Source organism: Bipolaris victoriae (assembly GCF_000527765.1).
Source record: "Bipolaris victoriae FI3 unplaced genomic scaffold scaffold_69, whole genome shotgun sequence".
NCBI lineage: Eukaryota > Fungi > Ascomycota > Dothideomycetes > Pleosporales > Pleosporaceae > Bipolaris > Bipolaris victoriae.
The window spans coordinates 17,644-42,013 of record NW_014575323.1 but is presented as its reverse complement, the minus strand read 5'-3'; the positions used below and the strand labels follow the sequence as shown (position 1 = coordinate 42,013).

Sequence of the window (24,370 nt, the reverse complement as noted above, 5' to 3'; positions counted from 1 at the left end):
TGCCAATAAGAATAGGCGGCTAGGACGAGTGCATGGCTGCATGGAGCCGACGGTAGAGCGGATGACAGCCATGTTCATGGCAGGAGGATGCGCAGGATGAGTGTCGTACGCCAAGTAAACATTCCGAGTGCTTTGGCAAGCGACTGTCCAGCAAAGACACGATAAACGAATGGCTCACAAACAAATGGAAACTTTTTTTGAGGCGTCTTCCCGGCGTAACGCATCTAGACTACCCGATACTCTTATCCATATTTTGTGTGCGCAATTCCCAGCCTTGCGGTATTCTGTTTCAACGCATCTTATAGGTACACATATGTCTACATGGAGTATACAGAGGCTCAGTTATGAACCAAAGCCGCCAAAGTCCCATTGCTGCCTGCCCTGGCTACTTCCTGGCGATAGGGTTGTGTATTGCTGCACCATATTCCAGTCAATCCTGTCCCACCACGCCTCGAGAAACTGCCTCTTCCCCCGAACACCGTAGTCCTGCAGCCAGACATGCTCCCAGGTGTTAACGCACAGCAGTGGCACAACATCAACGCCACCCAACGCCTTCTTGGGCCCTTGGTTCTGCATAGTTGCCGCAGCCCCGAATGCCCCAACCTTGTTCAGCGCTTGGTACGAGTCTGGGTTGTGCGTGTTCAGATCGTGCGACTGTCGTCTGTGGTGGGCGCCTGACAGTGGTGATCCGGCGAGGTAGGTGGGGAGGATGCGCAGACTGCCAACGGCTAGGTCGTCCGTCTGCACCAGCCAGACGAAACCCGGCCCGAACATGGCCTCGGCGGTTGCAAGGAACGTCTCGCGCAACGTGTCCATGGACGAGAAGTCCTTGTTGATCTGCATCTCAAGGTCCTTTGTCGGCCGTGATTGCAACTCCGGGTTTGTGTTGAGGCCGCGGAAGAAGAAGTGGTTGTTGAAGGCCATGCTGGCGACATTGAAGGCATACGCTTTGGTCGGGTCGCGGGCGAATTCTATGACGAGCGCCTTTGGCTCTTGGTTCTCGTATCCTTGGCCTACATTTGTGATATCAGTCTCTGATGGCGCCTCGAATCGCAATGGCAGATGGCATACCGTCAGTCATGGTGTTCAACTCGTCAATCATGTGTTGCTGGTAGTCGGTATAGGCCGTCTTGAAGCCTTGCGGCGTGAGCAGCCGTGGAATGCCCTTTTTCTCAATTTCCACATGGTTGTCGAGCGCAGGAACGGTATATTTGTTGCGGGCGAGCGATGGTATTCTCTATTCAGTGTCAGTCCCCCTCCATGACCACCACCGTCACTGACAGCGCCAGGGCCAAACATACCCTCCAAGCCCCAGCCGCAGACTGAATGGCACCCGGCCGCCGGGCCAAACACCGTGCAATCATGATATGTGTGGATTAATCGGGCGAGCGATCGAATTGTCGGGCCCAAGTCGTTCATCCAAGCTCATCTTTTTCCCCGAGCCTGGCGGCCTTCGCGCTAGCCCCGCCCGGCCAATCACGACGCGCCCTCGCCACGACTGGCCAAAACTTCCAAACCGCAAGCGCCCGCATCCCGTTTCACCCACTCAACTGCTGGCGAACGCAGAGCCACACGACCCCAGGAGCCGCCTGCCATTGCCAACCATGCTAGTAAGGCTGTACAGCTGTCCTGCCAGCCATACATTGCATCCTGTCCACTCGGCGCCTCGACTGCTCTATTTGCAGAACATGGCTTGACCGCTCGACAGCGTCACATGCGGCTCTTGCATCGTTGGTTTTTTGCTGGTAAATATATTCAAGGTAAAGCGGGTCTGTCGTTTGTCTGTCCCATATGTTTCGCACATCGCTCTTTGCCGTCTGTTTCTCTACTTGTCGCTTTCACTGCCGCTTTGTTTCGTTTCGAGTCACGTTATCGAGCGTCGCCGGTCCGACCTCTTCACTATAATACCTTCGACTATATTCTTCCCATCACTTCTACAATGGCTCCAGTCACATCTTCTCCAAGGCTATCACGGATATCCGTCCTATTCCTCTTCATTTTCTTCATCACACCCACACAAGCATCCGCTCTCTTCGTACGCCAAGCAGGGACATGTGGAGGCAATGCAGAACTTCAGCAATGCGGAGGTGACTTTCCGTCTTCCTTTTGCTGCCCCAAGTCTTCTACTTGCATGAATCTTAACAGTGGCTCTGTCAAGTCTGTCATTTGCTGTCCAGCTGGCTCGGACTGCTCTTACATCCAACCCACCACCTGCGATGTCGCACAGCTCAATGCTACCTTACATCCAGAAAACCAGATGCACCTCTCCGAGACTGATGGTGTTGAGCTACCAAAGTGCGGTGATAAGTGCTGCTCTCTCGGATATACATGTCAAGGCAACATGTGTGCCAAAGACACCTCCCCTAAACCGTCTCCATCCAGCCCCTCTACCGCAACACCCTCACCCTCACCCTCATCCACCTCCCCTGCCTCTGCATCTCAAACCTCAGATTGCCCAACTTCTGCCCCAGTCGAAACAAAATCCTCGTTCGACGGGCGTTCCTTTGCCGCAGGCTTCTTCCCTGGCCTCGTCATCGGTGCCCTGAGCACCCTCGCTCTCCTCTGGGTCATCAAGAAGCGCCGTGAATCGCAATCCAAAGAGCGATACTCTGGTGACTTCGGGCATGTAGCACGTCAAATCAGCGACCCCATCTACGACCCCCAGCTTGCCGCACGTACAGATTTCATGCGGAGGGGAAGTCGGTCAGTGGCCTCTTCTCCAAACTCAGCCGACAGGATCGCGCAGGGCATGAAGGAATCCAACAACACTGTCGTTCATGGCTTCACCCCCAGGATCAAAAGCATGTGGGAGCGTACCCCGAAGCTGAACTTTGGCTTCGGTTTACCTGCAAACCCTGCACCTCCTGCTGTCCGGGCAGGAAACCCTTATAATGATCCTTACCAAACGCCCCCGCCAAAACCTAAACGTATTCATTCGGCGCGCCGCACGAGCTCGAGGCGTACCAGCGCTATACCACCTCATGTCCAACCCCAGTACCAGCAGGGTCGTCCAGGTGTAGGACGAGTAGACAGTTCTGAAACTATCGATGTGCTGATGCCAACGACGGGAAGTGGATACCCCATGAACCACAACAATGACTCGGGCTTCTTGCAACCCCCACAAGCTCCTGGCATGAGAGGCGCAAACCGCTTCACAGCGGATTCTGGCCATACAACTTTTACCAAGTTGATGGAGCGGGCGGGGTTTGACGAGGAACCAATGCAGGCAGTCAGAGACTGGAAGACCCCCAGAGTCTAGTATTGGTTCCTTCACTCACTCTCTTTCTCTCATTCTTTCTTTTCCGAAAAATCCCTTCTTTTCACGTACATAACCCTTTTTTTTCTCCCAACACTCTTTACTCATTTTCAGCGCCGGCGTTCTTCTAAAAGGACTTTCCTTTCACACATACCCACACAGAGGGCATCGCTGTTCTTTGCATATTTTCGGCGTTTAGCATCATTGAGCATATGAAGCTTTTGTACTTTTGTTTGTCATTATTACTGCATTATTTTTCTCTCCTTTGTTCTATGATACCACTATGAATCTGGCAGGTCCCTTTTATTACGACTCTGAGTTTCGCTAGAAATTGATGACGAGGTTTTATTGAGTAGCGAATATCAACATCTACACTCACTTCTTTGTTCTTGCCCGTGCTTTGATGTGTGTACAGTGTCTGTTGTCTTGAACTTGTTTCACTATGCAAGATCGTGATTCGATATCATAACCACATCTAGATTTTTTTTCAAATGTCGTGTACATAGCAAGTCATATCAGTGCCTTCCTGCTATATTCTCGTTGGAGAAGACAAAGAGAAGAGAGCCTCTTGGCCCTCTCACTCAAATCCAGCACTCGGATTCCTTCTTCCTAAACATCCACCATGACCTCATCCGCATCCGCAATCCTCGCCTCCCCAGCCCCCGCCCTCAGCTCCCTCTCCACTACCCTCTCCACCTCTGTCCTCACCACGTCCTCACCACCACTCCGCCTCTTCTTCCCAAACAAACAATACCAAAGATCATGCTCAGGCACCACCTCGCCATCCCCCTTTTTCCTCAGTAAATTGCTCAAAGATGAATTTTCCAACTCCGCCGAATTCGCCTTATCAAGCGCCTGTTCCCCCAGACCCTGCGTGCCATCCTCCCGTGCTTTCGCCTTACCGTCACCCCGGTCAGAAGAAGACATATGCTCCAACCTCCTCTTAACACTAATCTCGTAAATCGCCTCTTCCACCGTGCCAGCCACAAGATACATAAACACGGTTGTGCCCCTCATTTGACCAATGCGATGCACCCGACTAATCGCCTGCAACTCAATCGCCGCATTAATCAGGGGCTCACATAGAAAGACATATGTGGCATTCACCAGCGTCAGGCCTGAAGAATCCGACTTCGCATCCAGCAGCAAGCAGTCGACGCTCGGATCAGACTTGAAGCGCTGAATGCCATCGCGGTCAGCGGTGCTTGTAGCATTGATTTTCCATTTCCTGAATGCGTCGCGGAGGACCACGAAGAAGTCGCTGAATTGAGAAAAGAGGATGGATTTTGCGCCGGGATCGTTGGCGCGGAGCCAGAGGAGGTGGCGGGCGAGCATGTCGATTTTTGTGCCGTAGGAGCCGGTGAGGGAGATGGTGCGGATTTCGCGCATCGTGGTGTTGCTGATGGAGGAGTAGATGGAGGGGGAGGAGGGACCAGAGGGTAAATTGGAGGAAGATGAGGACGAGGAAGATGAAGAAGAGGTTGCTTGTGTTGGGGGGTTGAAACTTGTGGATGTAGTCTCTTCTTGCGCTCTGATTTCAGAAGGCTTGAAGCTAATGTCTTTGAAGTCGGAGGAGCTAAGTTTTTGCTTGCAGGTGGGACAGCTGCGGTGGGTGCGCCACCATTGGTTTATGCATTCTTTGCAGTATTTGTGGCCGCAGGTTGTCAAAAGGCCGATTTCAATGTCTTCTCGGCAGATGATGCATTCGGCAGTGACTTCTTTCTGGTTCTCACTTCGGAGGTGCTTCAGGTAAGTGCACTTTGTTTTGAAACCAGCTGCACTGTCCTTCTTCTGTGCTCGCAGGGCCTCCGTCTCGTTGAAAGCGCGGGCATCAAAAGTCGCATCGAGGTCTTCTTTATACTTGGCAACCGTGTCAGAAATGTGTTGGAATTGCCGGTAGTACTCCAGGCGCTGGTTCATCGTGGTTCGAAACATTTCTTGCTCTTTTTCCAACTCGGTGATAGCCTTTGCTTGGTCCATAGCGATAGCTTGTACCTTCTTGAATTGCTCCTGAAGTATGTTCAGTTCCGAAGCGGCGCGTACGTCGCCAGCTTCTGCCTTCCATTGCACACTGTTAATCAGCGAGCGGATGCCAGATATCACTCCCTTCAAAGATCCAGCTTGCAGCATGCTTTTCAGCTTACGCCGCACATTCGCAATCTCAACGACCAGCTCAGGCGCATGTCCACGATCTGCTCCAGGCTCTTTATTAAGGGCTTGCTTTTCAGCAGCCTTCATCTCGTGTTCGATGAGAGCATCCTGAAGGCCGTGCACAGCAGCATGACGGTCGGCGACCAGTGTGCGCAGAGCCATGATGTAAACATAGAGTTCATCTTGGACCTTCAATGACTCATCATACTCCTCGCCAGTGGTCTCTTGATCATCATCATCGTCCATCAAACGTGTCAAGAGGATGTCTACAATCTTCGAGCGCCATATTTGTATCTGCTCCGTTTGTGCATTTAAAAAGTCGCTGATGTTGTCTATCGTGTCAAGGATCCTCCGTGCTTCAATGCCACCCAGATCTGGAAGGTCGCTGATCTTGGCTATCTGATGAAAAGGCTTCTTCGCGTTGATCTTTTCCATCTGCTCCTTCGCCTTGGTCTTTGATTCTTTCAAAAGCTCACGTCGGATTACTTTAGCTGCTTCATAGTAAGCCGTTTCAGATCTATCTTTTTCGTGCCAGTCTTCTGAGCCCGGCTCTGTTTGTAACGGGTCTTCTTTGATTTGGTGGAATGCTGTAGCAGCAAAGAATTGTGCAGCGTGCTCAAGCTCCAAGAATGACCGCAGTGACCTGCGTAGGACGGGAATGCGGCCCATCTTCTCAGCGTTTTCCTCCTCATCCTCGTCAACATCGCGAAGACTGGCTGTAGATGTTCGACCCAGCTTTTCTTGCTCCGCCGCCAACTCGGTTCTGCACAATGTAATGTATGACTGCGCCTCCAACCGTGCGGCACTATAGTATGGAAGCGCAGATTTTGCTCTGTTGGCGAAATCTCCAGCATACGCTTGAATGTGACCTTGTTTGAGCAGGCAAAGAATCATCTCACGGGCTTCTGCTTTCCATTTGTTGTCGTTCTGTTCTATCATGATCTCGAGAACTTCATGCACAGTGCGTAAAGCACCATGCCTTGTGCCCAATGCTTTCCGGTTCTTGCGTCCCACGTTCGCATGGAGACATGTCTGGCGTAACCTGACCAGCCACTCTCGCATTCGTTCAATCTGTTCCGCATCCTGTAGTTGACGGCCTTCTTCCAATGGCAAACCCTCGGATGTGAGCCAACAAGCATCACACATTTGGCGCATCATCTCATCGTAGTGCTGTTCCTCGATAGTAGTAAACGGAATAGTAATGACAATGCGCTTTTGCGGCGGCAGCTGTAGCTCATCTCGAACCTTGTCTTTAGTATTCCGCACTGTAATCTCATTGAAAATATCCTTGAAGAGAGTCTTGTCGAAATTGCCCCAAACGGCTTTGCTGTCTGCATAAGCATCGCAGCGAAGGAATACCAGAAGACCACGCAAATCCTGAACATCCTTGCGCAGAGGAGTCCCTGAGACGGCCCAAGCGTTGCAACGTGGTATCATTCGAGCTACTCTGGCGGCCTGACTAACTCCCGTCTCCACCATTTGAGCTTCATCAAGGCAAACCCTCCACCAAGACATCGCCATGAGCGGGCTGCTTCGGCGCTCACGACGGTTAGTGTGCCGTGAACTACGATCCGGAGGAGGAACTGCGAAATGAATTTCTCGAGAGAGAACCTGGTATGTGGTCACAACTACATCGTGTTGCATAAGATGGTCAACCGTGGCTGTTGCATGGCGATCTTTGGGTGCTGATGACGGCGGGAGTCCTGTGTAGTGACAGACCTTGAGCTCGGGTGCGTGGACATGCATTTCGCTTATCCACTGCTCCAGAATGGAGGAAGGGGCGATGATCAATGTAGCTCCAGAAGGTTTCACATGGGCCCTTGTATATGCGTCATAGACGTTGCCTTGAGGGATTTCTCGCTTGTGGTGCGACATGAGCGCAATCAGTTCGACTGTCTTGCCCAGACCCATCTCCTCCGCGAGTATCCCGCCTCTTAGTGACCTCAGGATATCTGCTGTAGCCTCAGCTAGATCAGTTATTATAGTGCCCCGGAGCTGGCTCACATAACACAATCGCCCTGTCGCATCCTGTTTTAGCCTGAACGATGTTGGTGGTGAAGTATTGACGAAAGGTTCGAGCGCACCCGAAGGAGAGAAAGTGACTCCTTCTCGTCGGAGAAGCCAATCCACTGTCCGTTGCTGGAATGGCAGCAGCTTCGTCTCGGTCAATGCCTGCCCAATGCGGGGTGAAATCTTGAGATCCCGCGGTGGTGCATGAACCGAGTTGTAGAAATCAGACAGAGTCCATGTATTGTTGTCCTGTGGAACGGCATCACTCATGTAGGTAGAGAGTAGCTTAAGATCCTCGTTGGCGTAATGACTGCGAATAGTCTCATCTTCAACAACTGATATGCCCAGCATCCAGCGTATCTCAACTTCCAACTTGTATGCGACTCGTTCAGATGTGGATCGACGCAGGAGACAGCGACAAAAGGCGGCCCTAGGTCCAGACTTGGATATATTCCCGTGTCGCGTGGTAGCGAGCGTGGCGGCGTTCCGAAGATGCGGTTGTATCGAATCTAGCAGAGAGGCGGGGGCTGTGACAACCATTTCCACTCCCGTGTTCCCGACCACGTTGAAGACCTCCATCTGGAGAGCCGACTGGGTGGGATCTTTTCGAACCTTTTCCAATGCAAGTGCTACGGGTTCTTGCAACTCAGTCGAAACGTATGTCATGTCTTCGTCCTCGCGCGATGTGGCGGGCATGTTCTGCAATTCACGTAAGTTTAGTACCATGGAAACGAAGTGTATGTACCCACCAAATCCAGAGAGATCTTGACCAGAACAACGCTCTTCTTGTCGCTGAAATCTTGCGGCGGTTTTTCGGGGGCAGCATCGTCATGGCCAAGTTTGCGCCGCTTCGCGGGTGGCTCCTCATCTCTGCGCGACTCGGATATGGGAAACAACGAGTGTATTGTACGGATACAACTTAAGGCATCTGGGGCGGGAGATGACAATTTTTCTCCCTTCTTCCGAGCGTTGACAAGCACATAGGGACTTGCGCTCAAAACACGCGCGCTTCCCTGGAACGAAGACATCAGAGGTAGAGATAGAGGTGGACGGGGTGAGGGGCGGCGTAACACGGACAAGGTGAACGCGGAGGTGATCGCATGTCCGCAGATCCTCGACGCGCTAATATAAGTGATAGGAGACCAGGATCCCGCCCCACTCACGCTTCAGATACATGGTGCTTTGCTCCACATATCTATTGTCTTACCTTTGCATTCCTTGCACTTTTGAGTAATAAATGAGAACTGATATCTGTTTGCGGGGCAGCTGCAAGAAGGATCAAAGCTTGCAACAGGGGGATCACGGATATTGCGTCATCATACTAGAGATATACAAATGTACGTTCGATGGGGATTATATGTATTTGCACTAAAAAGCCATACGGCTCAAGAAATTCAAGCAACATCCTTGCATAGTAACAGACACTTGAATGAGTCAGGACGTAGTTACAATGTAGCAGAACTTCCTTTCTTGCGCAGCTGGCAATTATCCTGCTTGCGGCTGGCGGTTCCAACCATGCCAACGCGTAACCTCAAAACAGGCGTAAATTCTATGTTGCCGGCGAGTAACCAGTGGCTAAGGTGTTTGAACGGATCGTGATGAAGATATCCGCCAGCACCTTCCACACGTCTGGCACGCATGCCCTGACACCACAAGCTGATCTACCAACCAGGGTTTGTGTCAGCCCTCCTTTGAGAGGCTCAAGGCAGTAGTGCTCCGCAATGTGACGGATTCAATGGTGGTCCGTATTGCGAGGCTTGTTCTAGGGATCGGAGTCGGTGCGTCGGCCATCCATGTTGATGTATGGTCCTTGAGAGCATTCCATATAGATGGGCGAAGACACATGAAGAACCTGTTGGCTTGTGTCATGTTTCCAGAAACCCAGCGGTATTTGTCTACTCTATCGACAGCACTTTCTTGATCGGTTCTGCAGCCTCGATAAACTTTTCAACCATCGTATCAAGCTTGGTCAGATCATCCTTGCCCTTTTTAACCTCGGCAATAAGCTTCTGTTTCTGCTTGAGCTTCTCCTGCCGGCGCTCTTCCAGCTTGAGGCGGACTTGGTGTTCGTGCTCGATACGCGCCGTCATGAGGTCGTGTTCGGTGGATTCCTTGTGTTCGGGGAATTCTTCAAGGAATTGTTCGAGGGGAATGAGGGGTAATTTCATGTACTTGTGGCTGCGCGGCCGTCAGTAATGCAATCAACCCAACGTGTCATAAGGGAATGTACTCATAGTTTTCAGCAGCAGAGATCTCTGAGCGCAACGACTGCTCCTCATACTTCAAGTTATGCAGACCCAGAATGAGCGCATCGTTGACAGCCCTGTCGTCTGATGTTTTGGCTTTCTCTTCGCGCACCTTGAGTACACTCTGCCTATAAAGGGTCTTGATGATTGACAGTTGCGCGCGGATGTACTTTTCCCTCTTTTCGATCTCGCGCATCGCCTTTTTCTCATTGTCGAGGTCCTCGCGCGATTCCGCCTTTGTATTTTTGGGATGAGCGAGCTGGAAGTCTACTAGTTCGTTGATGAGTTTCTTGAGATTCTGCACTTCCTGGTAGAGACGCGCATTATGCGGCGTCTTTACAAGATCGGCCATGTTGAAGGTGGACAGATCCGCCGGCATGGCCTCACCGGGTTCTGGGAGCGAGACTTGTTGGTCGGTCATGGCGGATTCCCTAGTCGGTGGTCGCCGCGTCGACTCGTGGCCTGTTATTGGACTTGGGAGGCACAGTGAGCTTGCACTTGCAATGCGCGCCTGCCAAAGGACCGTGCGCGCCTGTTCAAGCAACACGTGACCAGGCGTCACTACCGTGTGTCCCCTGCGCAGTGGCGACCTTTCCACGTTTCCTTCGTGTTCGTAATCCATCTGGATCTCCCCTGACGCCATCCATCAACGCTTGTTGTGCTTTTCAAGCCTCTAACACGCCACCACTAGCCCCCTTATAGCACTGCAAACGAATGGAACGAACTAGACTGCTCCAGGCAAATATTTACATTGCCCCTCAGGCCATACTGGCTGCGGCAATGCTGATAACACGGCTTGACCCATTCAACTTCGAACTCAAACGCCATATCTGCTTTCGCTTATCGATCAAGGGATCTGTCGTGTTCGCATTGCGCCCATGATGCGCCAATCTGGAACGCTGGGAGCACTGATCATGTGTTCTGTTGGTGCAAGGGCAAAGGCGCACATCCAATTTACTGCCCGAAAGCACTTTTTGCTTCTCGCTCAACCAGATGTTTATTCAGAGGGCTAAGACCTTCTAATAGATATTAATTGCAGCTACTTGGACGTTGGTACGATTACTTGCCTAGCCTTCCGGCCCATGGCTATGGTACCAACACAAGCCTTGGGCCATAACGCAATGGCGCATGTGGATTAAAACGCGGGAACAGTCCAGCACACCGGTTTGACATTCCGGTATTATCACGGACAGACTTATGCTTACCCGAGTGAGATTCCCTATGCCAATGTGAATACAATAACTCCGCCTTGAGCCCCGGCTCCCCTACAATTCTTCGACGTTCATTTCCAGCCTCGTGTTGCTGCACTGTTTTTGGCTCCTTGCATACACACCACCTTGTCCAAGATAGCGCCGGTTTGATCGGCGTAAATACAAGCTTGCCATGTGGACTCGCCTCCTAAATCTTGATTACTATTTCCTTCAGGGGAAAGGACCTCGCACCCGCTACGGGCAAACGAAAAATCACAGGCACAGCGCAGGCTTGAACAGCGATAAACGGCCGAGTGCTCAAGAACAGCTTAGGCTCCTCTTTCTTCCCGAAGGTCATCCCTGGCCGTCCAGTAGCGTGGCCAAGGCCAGTGCTGAGTGGCGCTCTAGCGTGTGCTTTGGGCAATTGAAACATCCAAGCCTTGGAGGATATCGTGGAGGATTTGCAGGCCTGGAGGATCCAATTTAACTACGTTTTTAGGAAAGACCCTGTCACATCACGACCGCAACGTCCATTTTTGAGGCACTGTCAACTATTACCCAAGTACAGTGGTACCGACGAACTCGGAAATCCTAATCAGCCCTCGGCAAAAGATAGCTGTACGCCTGGCTATCTAACGATGGGCTGCTTGCTTCAGTTTCAAGTTTTGCTCCGCATTGCCGAAACCTTGCCACAGCCTAGCGTCAATTATTTTGCGTGTCGGCCAAAGTGTATCGTGACGATGCAAACCCTTAGGCACAAGCTGGCTAGACCATCAGTCTTTTTGACAGCGCTGATGCTAAAGCCCACTTCATAGTAGTAGTCTTGATACTTATTTGAAAGTACCGGACAAATGCTGTGGGCGCGGCAATCAAGTCGCCCCCCAGCTGCTCTCGGCGGCTACAATGACAGATCTTGATCAGTGTGCCGCGCAACCACACCTGACTCGACAGCAAGGGATGGTGAAGCAAATGCCATAGCCGTACTGGGCACCCCTACCCGACCATTACGTCGCCGTACTCGGCAAATCACGTATGCGTAGGATTCTTTTATCCGATTGCCAGCCAAGCATCATAAAACGGTGCATATTGTGCTGCAGCCTCGGTTTCCTCCGGCTCCGCACTGCGTTGGACTAGGGACTGTACGAACGCATGAACGACACCAGCCACCATGACAATCGCATTACTGGGTTGTGGCGTACGTTGAAATTGCTTTTTCCAGCCCAACGCCGGCGCCCCATCCTTAGGAGATTGGGGGTATGCATACGTACACAGCGGCTGGCTGATTGATATCATTACCTCGGACCTGTGTCGATGACGTCGAAGAATTGTACAAACCGTGACGATTTGAACAACGAGTAATGCTGAAATGGCCTTGCAGACACCAATCCCCAATTTGCGTTATCACCTTCTAGTTCAGCACACACATGCAAGTGGTAGCACAAGACGCATGCTAAGCGCAGATCAAGCTCGCGACAGAGATCAGCCCAAAGATGCCCGCCTGGCGTTAGTGCCCAGCGCCAATACCGAGAAGAACATTGTCCCGACTTGTGATATATCAGCACCAGCTAGAACAGCCCTAGAACGGAGTCGACCGGTACTCTAGGATTGGATACAAGCGCGGTGCTTGGTAGGATGGGGCAGGGTTCGCAAAAACAGAAAATTGTCTCTTCGACCCATCGGACCAGTCCCTAGTTTCCCCTCACGGGCGTGCACTTTCACGTGGCATGGCACCTGTCATACCCAGGGCATCCCTGAACGGGTTGGAAACTCGCCCAGCAGATAGTGGGCTTGGGGCCGGAGCAGGCGAGGGTTAAACCTTATTTCAGGCCTCTCGAACGTCCACTACAAGTTTCGGAGCTAAAGCAATACGCGCGATTCGTTAGTATGCGGGTGTTTGACTCGGCGCCCATACAGGCTAGGCAAGCGAATGGGCTGGCTTACCGTGGTACCTGTTGTTGCTTGGAGATGGGCTCGAGTCTGGGCCGCCCAGTGGTGGACTGTAAAGATGCCTTATTGACCCGCCTGTTGACTTGCGTTCTTCTTTTCCCCAGTTCTCGTTCGTTTTTTCCATCTTCATTATGGCTCCAGCAAAAGAAACATCGCTTGACCTGTGCAAGCGTGTCAATGTACAGGGCAACACCATTGCAATTCGTATGCTCGAATACCTGAGCACTGCAAAGGTCCCTCTACAAGGCTTCGAGCAACTGTCAAGAGAGTTCGTCGAACTGTGTCAGGTACGATTCTACCACTGATCTCCCTTTCAATGAAGCTCACAGTGATGATTAGGTATTATGGTCTATCGAGTCGGGTGTTGCAGAAACCCACAAGACACGCAATGGACTCCCTGTCGAAATTACCCAGGAGTTGGACAGACGTCTCCGTCAGGTTAGCGAGGAGTTTGCCGTTCTCGCTCAAATGGTCAACAAATGTAAGTTTCAGTGACAAGCTACATGTTGCCTGCCTGGGTTTCTGGCCCAGATACTTGTGAATGTGATGGTGCTAACAAGCATGTTACAGTCGTTGATAAGGAAAACCACAAAGGCGGGTTTGGCATGAAATTTCGAATGATGTTCGCCGATACCGACGTTGAGAAGATGCGCCACACACTATCGCGGAGTCGTGACTCCTTAAAAGTCAGCTCTGCCATGTTCCGATGGACAATCGGTGAAGCCAAAGCAGACGCCTCGATGGGAATCGGCTACGCGGGACTGATAGCTGCATTGGAGCGTCTCAACCCAAGCAAATCATCATCCCTCCCTCCTGTACATCCTGCCCCAACCTCGAATCTTCCACCGACACCGCCAAAAGCTAGCAGCCATCATGGAGACCGAGACCCACCAATGATGCCTGTTGCCGGCCGCATGGATAGGCCGTCCCTGAACGAACTTCGTCACGATGAAGGCTTCTCATATCACAGTAACCGTTCGATTTCCCGGCACGACGAGAATGAGCTGGCTTCAGGTATCGTCGAGCTCCACAAGAACTGGCGAGCACCACCAAGTGCCCGCTCTAGCGAATCAACTAGAGACACGATGTATCACCAGAGTGGCCGCTATCATGATGATCCGGTTTATGAGGAAGTGGTTTCGTCATACTCGGGTCTTTCGCCCATAGAGGAGAAGCTACGTTCTCTCAGCGTCGGTGAGCGCTACGAAGATCACCACTCCGCAACCAAGGTCGATTCTCTCGTGGCTTCCCAAAACTGGGGTCCACGCCAGAGTGGAGGCTCAAAGAACGTTGGCGGCAAGGCGGCGTTGTTCAATGCTGTCGAGCAGAGAAGACACCGGATACTTGAACAATTGCTTGAAGGCGGCGCCAAAGCAGAACCACATGTTGAATCTGCCATGCTTCGGGTCGCTGTTCACAATCAAGACGTAGAGACCCTTGTACTACTTCTGCGATACGGTGCGGATGCCAATGGTTTCGACCGTGAAGGTGTTACACCCTTATTCGCTGCTACCCGTGGCCAGTGCATCGAATGCGCCAAAGTACTGCTGAAGCATGGTGCTGACCCAAATCTGTCGGCGGGTCCTGACTCCGAATCACCTTTATCAGCGGCTGCATCCCAGAATTATCTCGACTTCGTCCAGCTGTTCCTCGCTAACGGCGGCGATATCGGGTTTGTCATGGAAAATGGCTCTACTGCGCTCATCTCAGCAATGAACAAGACAACATCACCAAAGTGTGTTGAAGTGATGCTGAGTGCAAAAGGTGATCCTGACGCGAAGAACGGAGAGGGTACAACTCCCTTGTTCCAGGCTATCCAAGCGAACCGCATAGACTTAATGACGGTACTGCTTGACCACGGCGCAAACCCCAACCTCCCTGGTCCCAAGCACCCTCTGTGGCCATCGACCTACAAGCCAAAGGCCCTGCAGCTTCTGCTCCAGCGTGGTGCCGACCACAAGAAGACGCCTGGTGTCATGGAATTGGCTGCTAGTTTGAAGAAGCTTGAATCCATCAAGATCCTCATGGAAGCTGGCGTGTCGCCCAACGTACGGAAGGATAATGTCTACACACCACTTTGCTCGGCCATCCGCGACAACAGCCCCGAGATTGTTACATACCTGCTCGATCACGGCGCAGACCCAAACTTCAATGCGGCAGAATATCCCGCTTTCAAGTGTATCACCCACAAGCGTACACAGTTCCTCCCGCAGCTAGTAGCAGCTGGTGCAGATCTCAATAAGCCGAAGGGCATCATCGAGACTGCTGTAAAGTTTGACGATAAAGATGCGATGATCTACCTTCTTGATCATGGTGTCAACCCCAATGACCGAACACCAGAGGGCTGCACAGCGCTCACTACCGCCATCCGAGAAAACAGGGGTGAGCTCGTCGACATTCTGCTTCAACGGGGAGCGGATCCCGCGATTCGAGGCGAAGACTGGCCCCTCTGCATGGCCGTCAAACGCCCGGAAATCCTCAAGAAGCTTCTTGCCGCGACACCAAACCCTCGTGCCTTCCGCGGTGTAGTGGAAATGGCCGTAGTCGCCAACCAGCTCGAAAGCATTAAGCTCCTCCTTGACGCTGGCGTCAGTGTTGAGGACAAGAACTGCGGTGTCTTCTCCCCCCTTACCACTGCTATTCGCGAGGAGCGCAAGGTCATCGTCCGCTACCTCCTCGATGTTGCCAACGCCGATCCCAATGCTCCAGGCGAGCACCTGCCCATTGTCAAAGCCCTCCGCCGCTACAGCGGTGATACGGAAATTATCCAAATGCTACTCACCCGCGGCGCCGATATCAACAAAATGCACCGAGGCTGGAACGCCATCCTGCAAGCTGTTGAGAATGGTGATGCCGAGATTCTGAAACTCCTTCTCGACATGGGCGGACCTCCCGATCTACAGGCCCTTGATGAGTCTGGCCGTGCTGTGATCGACATTGTTACAGAGCGCGGTTGGGAAGAGGGTCTCGGGCTGCTTTTCCCCAACGCGGGTGGGCGGGCCAAGCAGTAGGTAATTCCCCCTCCAGTGCGTCATCCTCTCCTCGATTGCCTTGCATGACAGATAGGCTAACAACAGCCGCAGCAACAACAGTTTCTCTATCAGCGATTGGAAGTGGATGAGCGCAGAGTTGGAACGAGAGGTACACAGTCACAGGTATGATGATTATGATGATGTGGCAGATGATTGCAGTCAAGCATCAAGTATGCTTCTACATGTATGATTCTTCTATCTTGCGCTTAATATCTTTGCTCTATGTTTGGCTGCTCATCTTTTTTGTCACGATTTTGTTCAAGCGGGATGGAATCACCGAGGAGATAATTTTCTTGTTGCATCATGGAGTTGGACACATATACCACAAGCTCACTGGAGCCAAACCATTTCCTTTGTTCATCTAAGTAATTCTACTTTTTACCTATTCATCGCACCATATCAGCCAACATTACTCGGTTTCATTCACAAACACGAGAACTAACTCGTACCCACGTCAAGAATCATCCCGGCAATCGGTCCTATAAAACTTGTAATGCAGGGTGTATCGCGCCATAGACCAAAAGTCGTATCTTGTTTGCAACCCGCCGTCACTCACCCGCCCTGCCGCATCTCACCGTAGCTGTACGGGATCCCGTGCCGTGCTCAGAGCGGGCCAAAAAAAAGTAAATAGGCCCATGGGTCCGAACCAATCCCCCTGCGTTGCCCCAACCCAAACCACGATACAAGCAAACACCCCGAACATGCCCCCCCCCACCCCCCCTAGCTTGCACAAAAGCAGATATCCAGACATGGGGGAGTACAGTAGTGGTAACAACTAACCCCCCACTTTTTCCATATCTATCCAAACTCTAAACCCACTGTGTACTAAGAACCCCATTACATGCATGCACCACGCACGCAAGCATAACGTCAAAAAAAAGGAAGTAAGCGCAAACTCACCCGCCTTACCACCCCTCTCCCCCCTGTCAGCAGCAACCCGCACCTCGTATTCCAAGGTCAAATATGCCTCGCATCGCACCCAACCAGTAAACGAACAACCCTCTAAAAAAACGTCCCACCCTATGTAATCTCGCGTTAACACACACACACACACACACACACACACACGACTCAGATCAACGCAGCGCATATCCGCCCTTTCAAAACCTGCTTCGTTTTGTGGCGCACTCCATATGCTTCATGCTATTGCAACCACGCATACCATCTCCACCTATACCCTCTTACCTCCAATCTGGCCTTATCTCCACATTTTTCTTGCCTGTCTCGTAGACTTGCTCGCCCGGCTCGTGAGCTACCCTTTTCAGCCGCAGCACCCTAGCCCTACCCCAAACAAAACCCCTCAGACGTACATGCAGCCGTCCCTTTTAAACACACACAATCCAGCGTACACGCACGCATGCCCGCACCCGACAAAAAAAGTCCGCACGTGAGACTGACTAGCCCCGAACTTTAAATTTTTCGCGACTAAGGGCGAGGGGGCGAGGGGGAGGGGGGGTCGAAAAGTAAATCGTCAAAGATTGTCGTAACTACTAGTCAGACTTTGCATGGTTTGCGAAAAGGTCGCGACATGCGGACCGGCGATGTAGCATAAACGTGAATGAATGAACGTGGAAAGTGGGGATGTAAGGTAGGGGTGCTTTGACGTTAATGCATGCACATGCAGAGCGGCTTGTTAATAACCTCCGATTTTTTTGCCCACCCAAAAACGGTTTTGTTTGTTATTAGGCGTGCTGCTTTGGGTAGCAAGCATATTACGCGCGTAAGGGCAGGAAGGGAGTTGATTACTGGATTTGGTGGAGAGTGTAATTTGCTTGCTGATGCTAAGTGACTAAGTTTTAATCTTTTGATTGGCGGCAAGGGTAGGTGCGTTTGCTTCCTCGGTGTGGGTGAGTTGTTTTGGGTGGGTGGGTGCTGCGTGTGTATGTGCGGATACGGATGCCGATCGACTAGGAAGAGAGCTGGCGGTGACGGATAAGATAGGTTCGGGTGAGAAAAGGCAAAGGGAGGGGGAGGCTAAGCTTCAGAAAGATTGAGGGGTAGTGGCTGGCTGGATTTTTTGGCTAAGGAATTGGAGGCCTGAAGATGATAGGGAGGCGCGGAGGGGAAGATGGCGTGTGCAGAGAAGGGTGCGTGCAGAGAAGGTTCGGTGCGGACAGGGCTGCGGGAAGGGGGAATGATCTTGGAGCCGAAAGCTTGATGACGAGTGGCGCAGAGATGTAGGTTAGGCCCAAGAGCGCCTGATGTCTTTCTCGTATGATAATACAAATAAATCAGATGCTGGAATAGATAAACTTTCAATAATGTAAATTTATTGTAGTAGATATGCTACGTTACATGCTGGTCATTTGCTCTTGATGAGCCCAGAGTCCCTTTCCTCTAAAGAATTACACCGCCAAGAAACCAGAAAGGGTATAAACTATTGTCTCGTAAGAATCGAAACGATCGAGAAGTAGTTGGAAGTCGTAAGTCGTAGACCAGCGGGGCATTTACCGTGCCACAAATTTTCGTGAATGAAGGGCGACAGAGACCATGGGTCTCCGGAAAAGCAGGCCGTTACAAACGTGACATGATGAAGAAAGTGCGTAGAACATTTCGATGCAGAAATGTAACAGATATCGAAACAAGGATGACGGCGCGGAAAAAACCGTAGAAATAGCATTACACGCTTGGAAGCCAGAAGGAAAGCAGGAATTGCCCGACGAGGCGCGACGTATACTTTGTCTGGTTCGCAGGCGAGATGCTTACTGCTTGTCTTCTTTGTAGAAAGTCAACTGTTGTGTGTTAACACCAGCTCAACGTCCTCTCAATCACACCGAAATTACTTACTGTTCTCCTTCACCAACTGCGCAGTCTGTCTGACAAAGTTTACACTTGATGCATCTCCAAATCCAACCTCCTTCTCCCAATCGAGATCGGCATCACGCATGGGATTACACTTGCGGTTGTACTTCCATCGGAAGATCTGTTGCACAAAATGCATCCTGTTGTCAATCTCACGACACGCTTCATCCGCCATATCCTGTGCGTCCCTCTGGTCGAGTCCCTCAGTCTGGGCTTTGGTCAACATCACAAGGTGGATGGTCTTCTGCTGGTCCTCAAGCGCCATACACATGCCCAATACAGCAACGAATGCCGCAAGCCATTTGTCGCATCCTTTGGATGATTTGAGAATTTGTTGTAACTTGTTGAGGACGTTGGCCTGGATGGATCGTTGGAGGCGCGAGAAAAAGTACTTGAGCTGTCGGTTCGTCATGCGCGGCGATGTGAAGTTGTCCACGTAAGAGTTGGGGCCACCATATGAATGCATACGGGATAATGTTGCGACCTTGGTTTCCTCAGCAATGGTGAGCGTGTGCGACATGATAAAGGTGACAATGATAAGGCGGAAGATTTCGCGGAGGAGCTTGGATTCGTCGTCCGACTTTGGCTTTACGCGCGTCATCAGCTTGAAGAGCTTTTGCTGGAAGTCATTGTCGTCTTCCATCCAGCAGAGCTCGCCAAAAGCGTCGAGGTGATGGTCGACGATGTCGGAAATATACTTGTCGTACTTCTTCTCTTCATTGTGATTGATGTGTACCATGCCTAGTGCTGGACTTCGCTTCTTGATCGGAATTCTTTTCTGTGTCCTTGGGTCGAGCCTGTATTGGATCTGTACTAATAGCTCGTCTCCACGCGGAATAAACTCATAAACCTTGACAGGAATCCTGGGCATGCTGTTCTGGCCGCATGTCATGAAAACTGTGAGTTCATCATTACCCCACTGCTGGATGTATTGGGTGACAAAGCGAGTGAGATTTGAATCTTCGTGCATTTGAGTGACAAGTGAGGGCAAGAAGTAGGGCGACAAGTCGATGAGCTTCATACGGTTGCATCCAAGACCGCAGTCAGCATTGGGCCGCTGAGATCGCTTGAAGCATCGGTCGCAGATGTCTCCAGGACCGCACTTGTCTCTCTGCAACACACAATGCCAGCATGCAACAATCTTACGCATGTCGTGCGCTGCTTTGGCGACCGTGGGCTCCAAGTGAGTGCCCAGAGCTCTGCCCCCAGACTTCGCTGCTAGCGCTTTCTGTGCTGCACTCCGAGACGATTCCGGCTCAGGAGACGCATCGAAACTCATTTCGGGCACGCCACTATGGATGACATGGTCTACTTTGAGAGTGTGCATTTGTGGTTGCTGCAAATTTCCAAATTGTTGCGTCTGAAACTGATCCATCATCATCCCAGAGTCCGAATGCTGGTAAGCTGAGTACATGCTGTCGGAACTTCCTGGGCTAGGTGCAGATGGACTGATTTCTGGCTGGAAGGGAGAAGATGGGTGAAGGCCAGTTGACGATGTTGCCGATGGTGACGCTGAAAAGGCATTGTTGATAGTAATGTAATTCTCAGTGAAGAGACTAGAAGTGGCATTGTAGTTGACAAAGTTCTGTTGGTCTGGTAGTGGTGAGGATCCTCTCTGCTGCACGTCTACAGAACCGCGATGCTGTGTGTCGAAGGAGCCTCGATGTTGCGTGTCGAAGGAACCTCGATGCTGCATGTCCAGAGAGCCACGATGCTGTAGTGGCGTCTGTGGGACTGGGTCAAATGATGAAGCGAGGTTCTGTGTTTGTGAAAAGAACATGTTATCATGCATCGGAATAGTAGGCTCGCTGGGTGAGATGAGAGACGAAGGGTCGGTGTAATGCGCCGCCCAGGTGTCCACATCGACCAAATACTCGGAGTAGTTTACAGGGTCGCTCGCTGGGTCGAACACAACATGACCCGACCTGGGTGTCATTGAGGATCTTGAAGGTCCCTGCCCGTTCCAAGGGTCAAAGCGGGGTGGCTGGGTGGTGTAGTTCTGGTCGTACATGTTGTTCTGGGAGTGCATCATTGGCATTTGTTGCGCTTGGTGGGCTTGCATGTTATACTGCTGCTGGAATACTTGCGGGTCGGCCATTGTAGCATTGAAGGCTGCTTGGACGGCTATGGGCGCGTCAGCAGAAACAGATAAACTAACCCAAGGGCAACGTACCTTGGTCGCTAAAGGTACCGTGAGCAGTAAAGAGAATGCTGGAATCCATTGTGGGTAGCCCAGTAGGCGAAGTCTGCGATGCTACGGTATTGCCGTTCTGGTGGTAGTAGTTGCGCATGGAGTCGGAGTCGAGCATCTCCACCTCGAACGAGTCACCGTCCGGTGTCCTCACAGACGTAGGGGACGTTGAAGAGCTACCATTGTCCCATAACATGTGCTCAGGATCCTGGAGCAGTTCGGGCTGCTGTGATGGGCCCCGGCTCAAAGGCGGCGGGGTCGCAAGTGGTCCAGGCGAGTGCCCAGTATGATTGACCAGAGAGTCGGTCGGTGTCTTGGAGCGCTGTCGCGCATCGTACTGGCCGCCGAAGACAAAGGCATGGGGATCGACGAAAAGAGCTTGGTCTGGATAGGTGTGGTACTGCTGCGAGTATGTCGACATGGCGCGCAAGTGGCCACTTGGGGCCAAACCAGAATGAGGGTCTTCCTAGGGCTTGCGCACCAGACCGCAGAGGGGAATCTTTGTTGTGAAAAGGGCCAAAAGGTCGACCCACGGGCCCACGATGATACTGAAGACGCGGAGCGGAGGTGGACGGCTTGTGCGCGCGCAGAAGAGCGATGCGCAACAAGGAACACAAATGAGGGCGATCCGACCAGAGTGAGAACCGCTCACTACGACTCGAGAGATAAGACACAAGAAGAATCTGTCTCGGGACGGCTGACGGGCAGAAGTTCAGACGGCGACGGCATTCAAGCACATCTTACGCTGCCCCGCGAAGACCGGTGAAGAGCAACCCGGCAAATGCAGGCTATTGGCTTAGCTGCATGCTTGTGTGCAACATTTAGATCACACCAAGCCGAAACCAACCTTCGCGCCGCCCCGCGCTGCACTGTAAATCACCCATTGTTTGAGCTCATGATATCAGTGTACAAGTGGCTGGGCGCGTTTCTTTTCTGCGGCCTTTGCGTTGCGCTTTTTGCACGTCCTCAAGGCGGGTTTTGGAGTCCCGGATCTGGGTTGCAGCCGCCAGCCTGTCTACCCCAGGCATAGACGCATGCAGTGCACCGCTGGCTGCGCCTTGTTCGCTAAACCGCTCCCAATCAGTGGCGGGTGCTGAAACGAATGGCAGGTCAGACAGAAGGTAATGGGTGGCAGAGCACCGCCGCGTTTTGCTCTAGCGCGGCTCTGCTGTGTTCACCGGTGCGACAAGCTGCCAGCTCATGCTGCAAAACACTGTCATCCGTCCGGAAACTAGACTTGATTGTTCCTCCAGCCAGTGTGTCGTACCAGCCTTCGCGGTCCGGATGGTTGCTTCGATAAGATATGAATCTTGTGTATAGTAGACAAACTTGTGGTACGCCAGCACAAACTGAGGGCAACTGGAGTAGCTGGGCAAGCCCCGCGGCTATCGCGCGTGATGAGTTTCTCGATTGACTTTGCGTTCTGCTCGATAAATGGGCAGGGGCCTTTGGTGTAGAGGTGGCGACAGCAGGGAAAATGGGAACGAAGGATCCGTGGTGAGCAACCATGTCAACAAGCGTAGACTTGCTACTCTCGGCCGTGCTTGCTCAAGTGGGCGTGAGGGAATTCGGCAGGACACGACACTATGCCGCATTCGGCACGGCAGTATGCCGGGCACCGGTGCAGCCTCCCGTACCACATGCACTCAGCCAAGATAAATACAGTTTCTATCCAACATGGCCAAGATGACCAGACAACATCAAGTTCCTGACCAACCGTCATGCTTAACCCAGAGAAAGTGATAAGATTCAGCATCTCCACCCGGCATGGACAAAGTATCCGAAGAGAGACCGCAAAAGAAAATAACTGTGAGAGTGCAGAATTCGTCACAGACAACGATAAGTATGTTTAGAAGCAAGAGACTTCTGTAATCTTCATAGATGCGAAAGAAACGGATACGTATGTAGCCATCAGTGGAGCGTGCAATACTTCTAATGTAACCTCTTTTGATGGCTGCAGAGCTTTAACTGCACGACTACACCAAACAGGAGCTGTATACAGAAGCCGACCCCAAAACAGAGTTAGAAGTTTTTTTTCTTTTGAATTCCAACTGGCTCTTGAAGAAGCTACATCAAGTCAGAGACTCATAGATCTAATAAACCTTGAATAGGTGTACTTGTGTTTTGATCACTGATGACTTTGTGATATGTTTCAGACAGAAACTCGCTACTATCTACAAGAACGTATGTAAACATAGGCTAGCCCTGATGAGGTCTAGAAAAGTGTCGGTTTCCCACCACGGCAGTTCTCCGGTTACGAATAGATCTGTATCCGATGCTAACTGTACACGATAGTCTAGTACCCTGATTAAGAATCGTAGTTATAACCATGAGCTCTAGTCTACAAGTCATCTAGATCAGGGGTCTGGTGCGGGTTCAAACGCTTATGTAGAACCCAAAATCGCTCCCGTGATGCAATTTCACAGCCTCGGTTTGAATGACCTATAATCGATTGTTGGCTCCATTAATTGTGGAAAGTGAATTTGAATATCGTACATGGCACCCTTGCATTACAAAAAGGGCCGACAACCAGCCAAGCTTCCACGATATAGAGAACTCGATATAACAATTGCTGCCCGACTTTCTTCCACAGTAATCGACCTCTAGTCGCCACAGTCATAGTTCTTCATAGCAACATGACGCTTGGATTTGGTGAGTGAAAGTAAGGCTATGGTAGATAGTAGGCAAGACTTACGCAGAGAGTGTGATGACACATGCAGGTGGGTTCAAAGAGACATTTCACCGGGAGGTACGCTCGCCGATCTATCACACATGTGTAATCAACATTGTACTCGCAAGAAGGATATGAAGTTCGGCATTTCAAAGGGACGCGATGCTGTACCATTTTAGGCTTACCGGAGATCTCACCGAGCAATCGCGTGCGCTCAGGTATCCATTACGTGCATTTTGATTTAGTAAGATAAGTCAGAAAAATCTCGAAAGCTGAAAAAAAACACGCCTTGGAGGCTGACGTGAATCATGTACATTCCCTCGTCTGCCTTGCTTGTACTGTCATATTATTGGTTGTTTTGATGAGAGGACTGTTTTCCGATTTCGCCTCATCGGACGCCCGACAGAGGACCCTTTGACCGCTAGAACGTCTGCAGGGTTTGACCCAGAAGGTTTGATCTGGCCTCTGACCGTCAAAGATAGATGTTGGCTATATATAATGACCAGCACACTTGGCCTTTAGCTACACATGCCGATACAATCACACATCGCTAGCGTTTAGAGCTAAGGCATGTGATCAAAATCGCCGGACATCTTGATAGTCTCGTTGTCTATCACATTTGCTCATGTGTAGATATGAAACCCGGATGAAGAGAAGCTATGAGGCTGGTTTGCCTTCGGCTTCAAGCCTTCCTTGGCATGCTCTCTTATCTAACTCGATTCAATCGACTCCTACAATTGCGAATTTACTCCGTGACATCAAAAGAACTCCATTGGGTAATTATCGAGCCGAATCAAGCTTAGCGCTGTCGATCTTAGCGCACACATCGGGGGCTCGGAGCTAGATTCATGGGCATTCGGAATAATGGCTCTGG

At 51.4% G+C, this 24,370-nt stretch overlaps 6 protein-coding genes across 6 annotated transcripts; 2 read left to right on the top strand and 4 right to left on the bottom strand.

Moving 5' to 3' along the window:
- Window positions 1–342: 342 nt before the first annotated feature.
- COCVIDRAFT_17816 (hypothetical protein) lies at window positions 343–1,364 on the bottom strand (the record flags this gene model as incomplete). The annotated part of the gene is made up of 3 exons (XM_014698939.1): window positions 343–1,013; window positions 1,072–1,237; window positions 1,302–1,364. 3 exons carry the CDS (start codon window positions 1,362–1,364, stop codon window positions 343–345), a joined length of 900 nt encoding a protein of 299 aa, XP_014554425.1.
- A 575-nt stretch (window positions 1,365–1,939) lies between these two features.
- Window positions 1,940–3,259, top strand: COCVIDRAFT_104870 (hypothetical protein; the record flags this gene model as incomplete). Its single annotated transcript, XM_014698952.1, has 1 exon — window positions 1,940–3,259. The coding sequence occupies one exon, from the start codon at window positions 1,940–1,942 to the stop codon at window positions 3,257–3,259; it is 1,320 nt and encodes a 439-aa protein (XP_014554438.1).
- Window positions 3,260–3,865: 606 nt separating this feature from the next.
- COCVIDRAFT_28475 (hypothetical protein) lies at window positions 3,866–8,445 on the bottom strand (the record flags this gene model as incomplete). The annotated part of the gene is made up of 2 exons (XM_014698951.1): window positions 3,866–8,116; window positions 8,167–8,445. 2 exons carry the CDS (start codon window positions 8,443–8,445, stop codon window positions 3,866–3,868), a joined length of 4,530 nt encoding a protein of 1,509 aa, XP_014554437.1.
- An 867-nt stretch (window positions 8,446–9,312) lies between these two features.
- COCVIDRAFT_104888 (hypothetical protein) lies at window positions 9,313–10,084 on the bottom strand (the record flags this gene model as incomplete). Its single annotated transcript, XM_014698950.1, has 2 exons — window positions 9,313–9,595; window positions 9,648–10,084. The coding sequence occupies 2 exons, from the start codon at window positions 10,082–10,084 to the stop codon at window positions 9,313–9,315; spliced, it is 720 nt and encodes a 239-aa protein (XP_014554436.1).
- An 8,367-nt stretch (window positions 10,085–18,451) lies between these two features.
- On the bottom strand, window positions 18,452–21,246 carry COCVIDRAFT_104900 (hypothetical protein; the record flags this gene model as incomplete). Its single annotated transcript, XM_014698949.1, has 3 exons — window positions 18,452–18,564; window positions 18,620–20,758; window positions 20,808–21,246. The coding sequence occupies 3 exons, from the start codon at window positions 21,244–21,246 to the stop codon at window positions 18,452–18,454; spliced, it is 2,691 nt and encodes an 896-aa protein (XP_014554435.1).
- Window positions 21,247–21,279: 33 nt separating this feature from the next.
- COCVIDRAFT_39636 (hypothetical protein) lies at window positions 21,280–21,591 on the top strand (the record flags this gene model as incomplete). Its single annotated transcript, XM_014698948.1, has 1 exon — window positions 21,280–21,591. One exon carries the CDS (start codon window positions 21,280–21,282, stop codon window positions 21,589–21,591), a length of 312 nt encoding a protein of 103 aa, XP_014554434.1.
- Window positions 21,592–24,370: the final 2,779 nt, after the last annotated feature.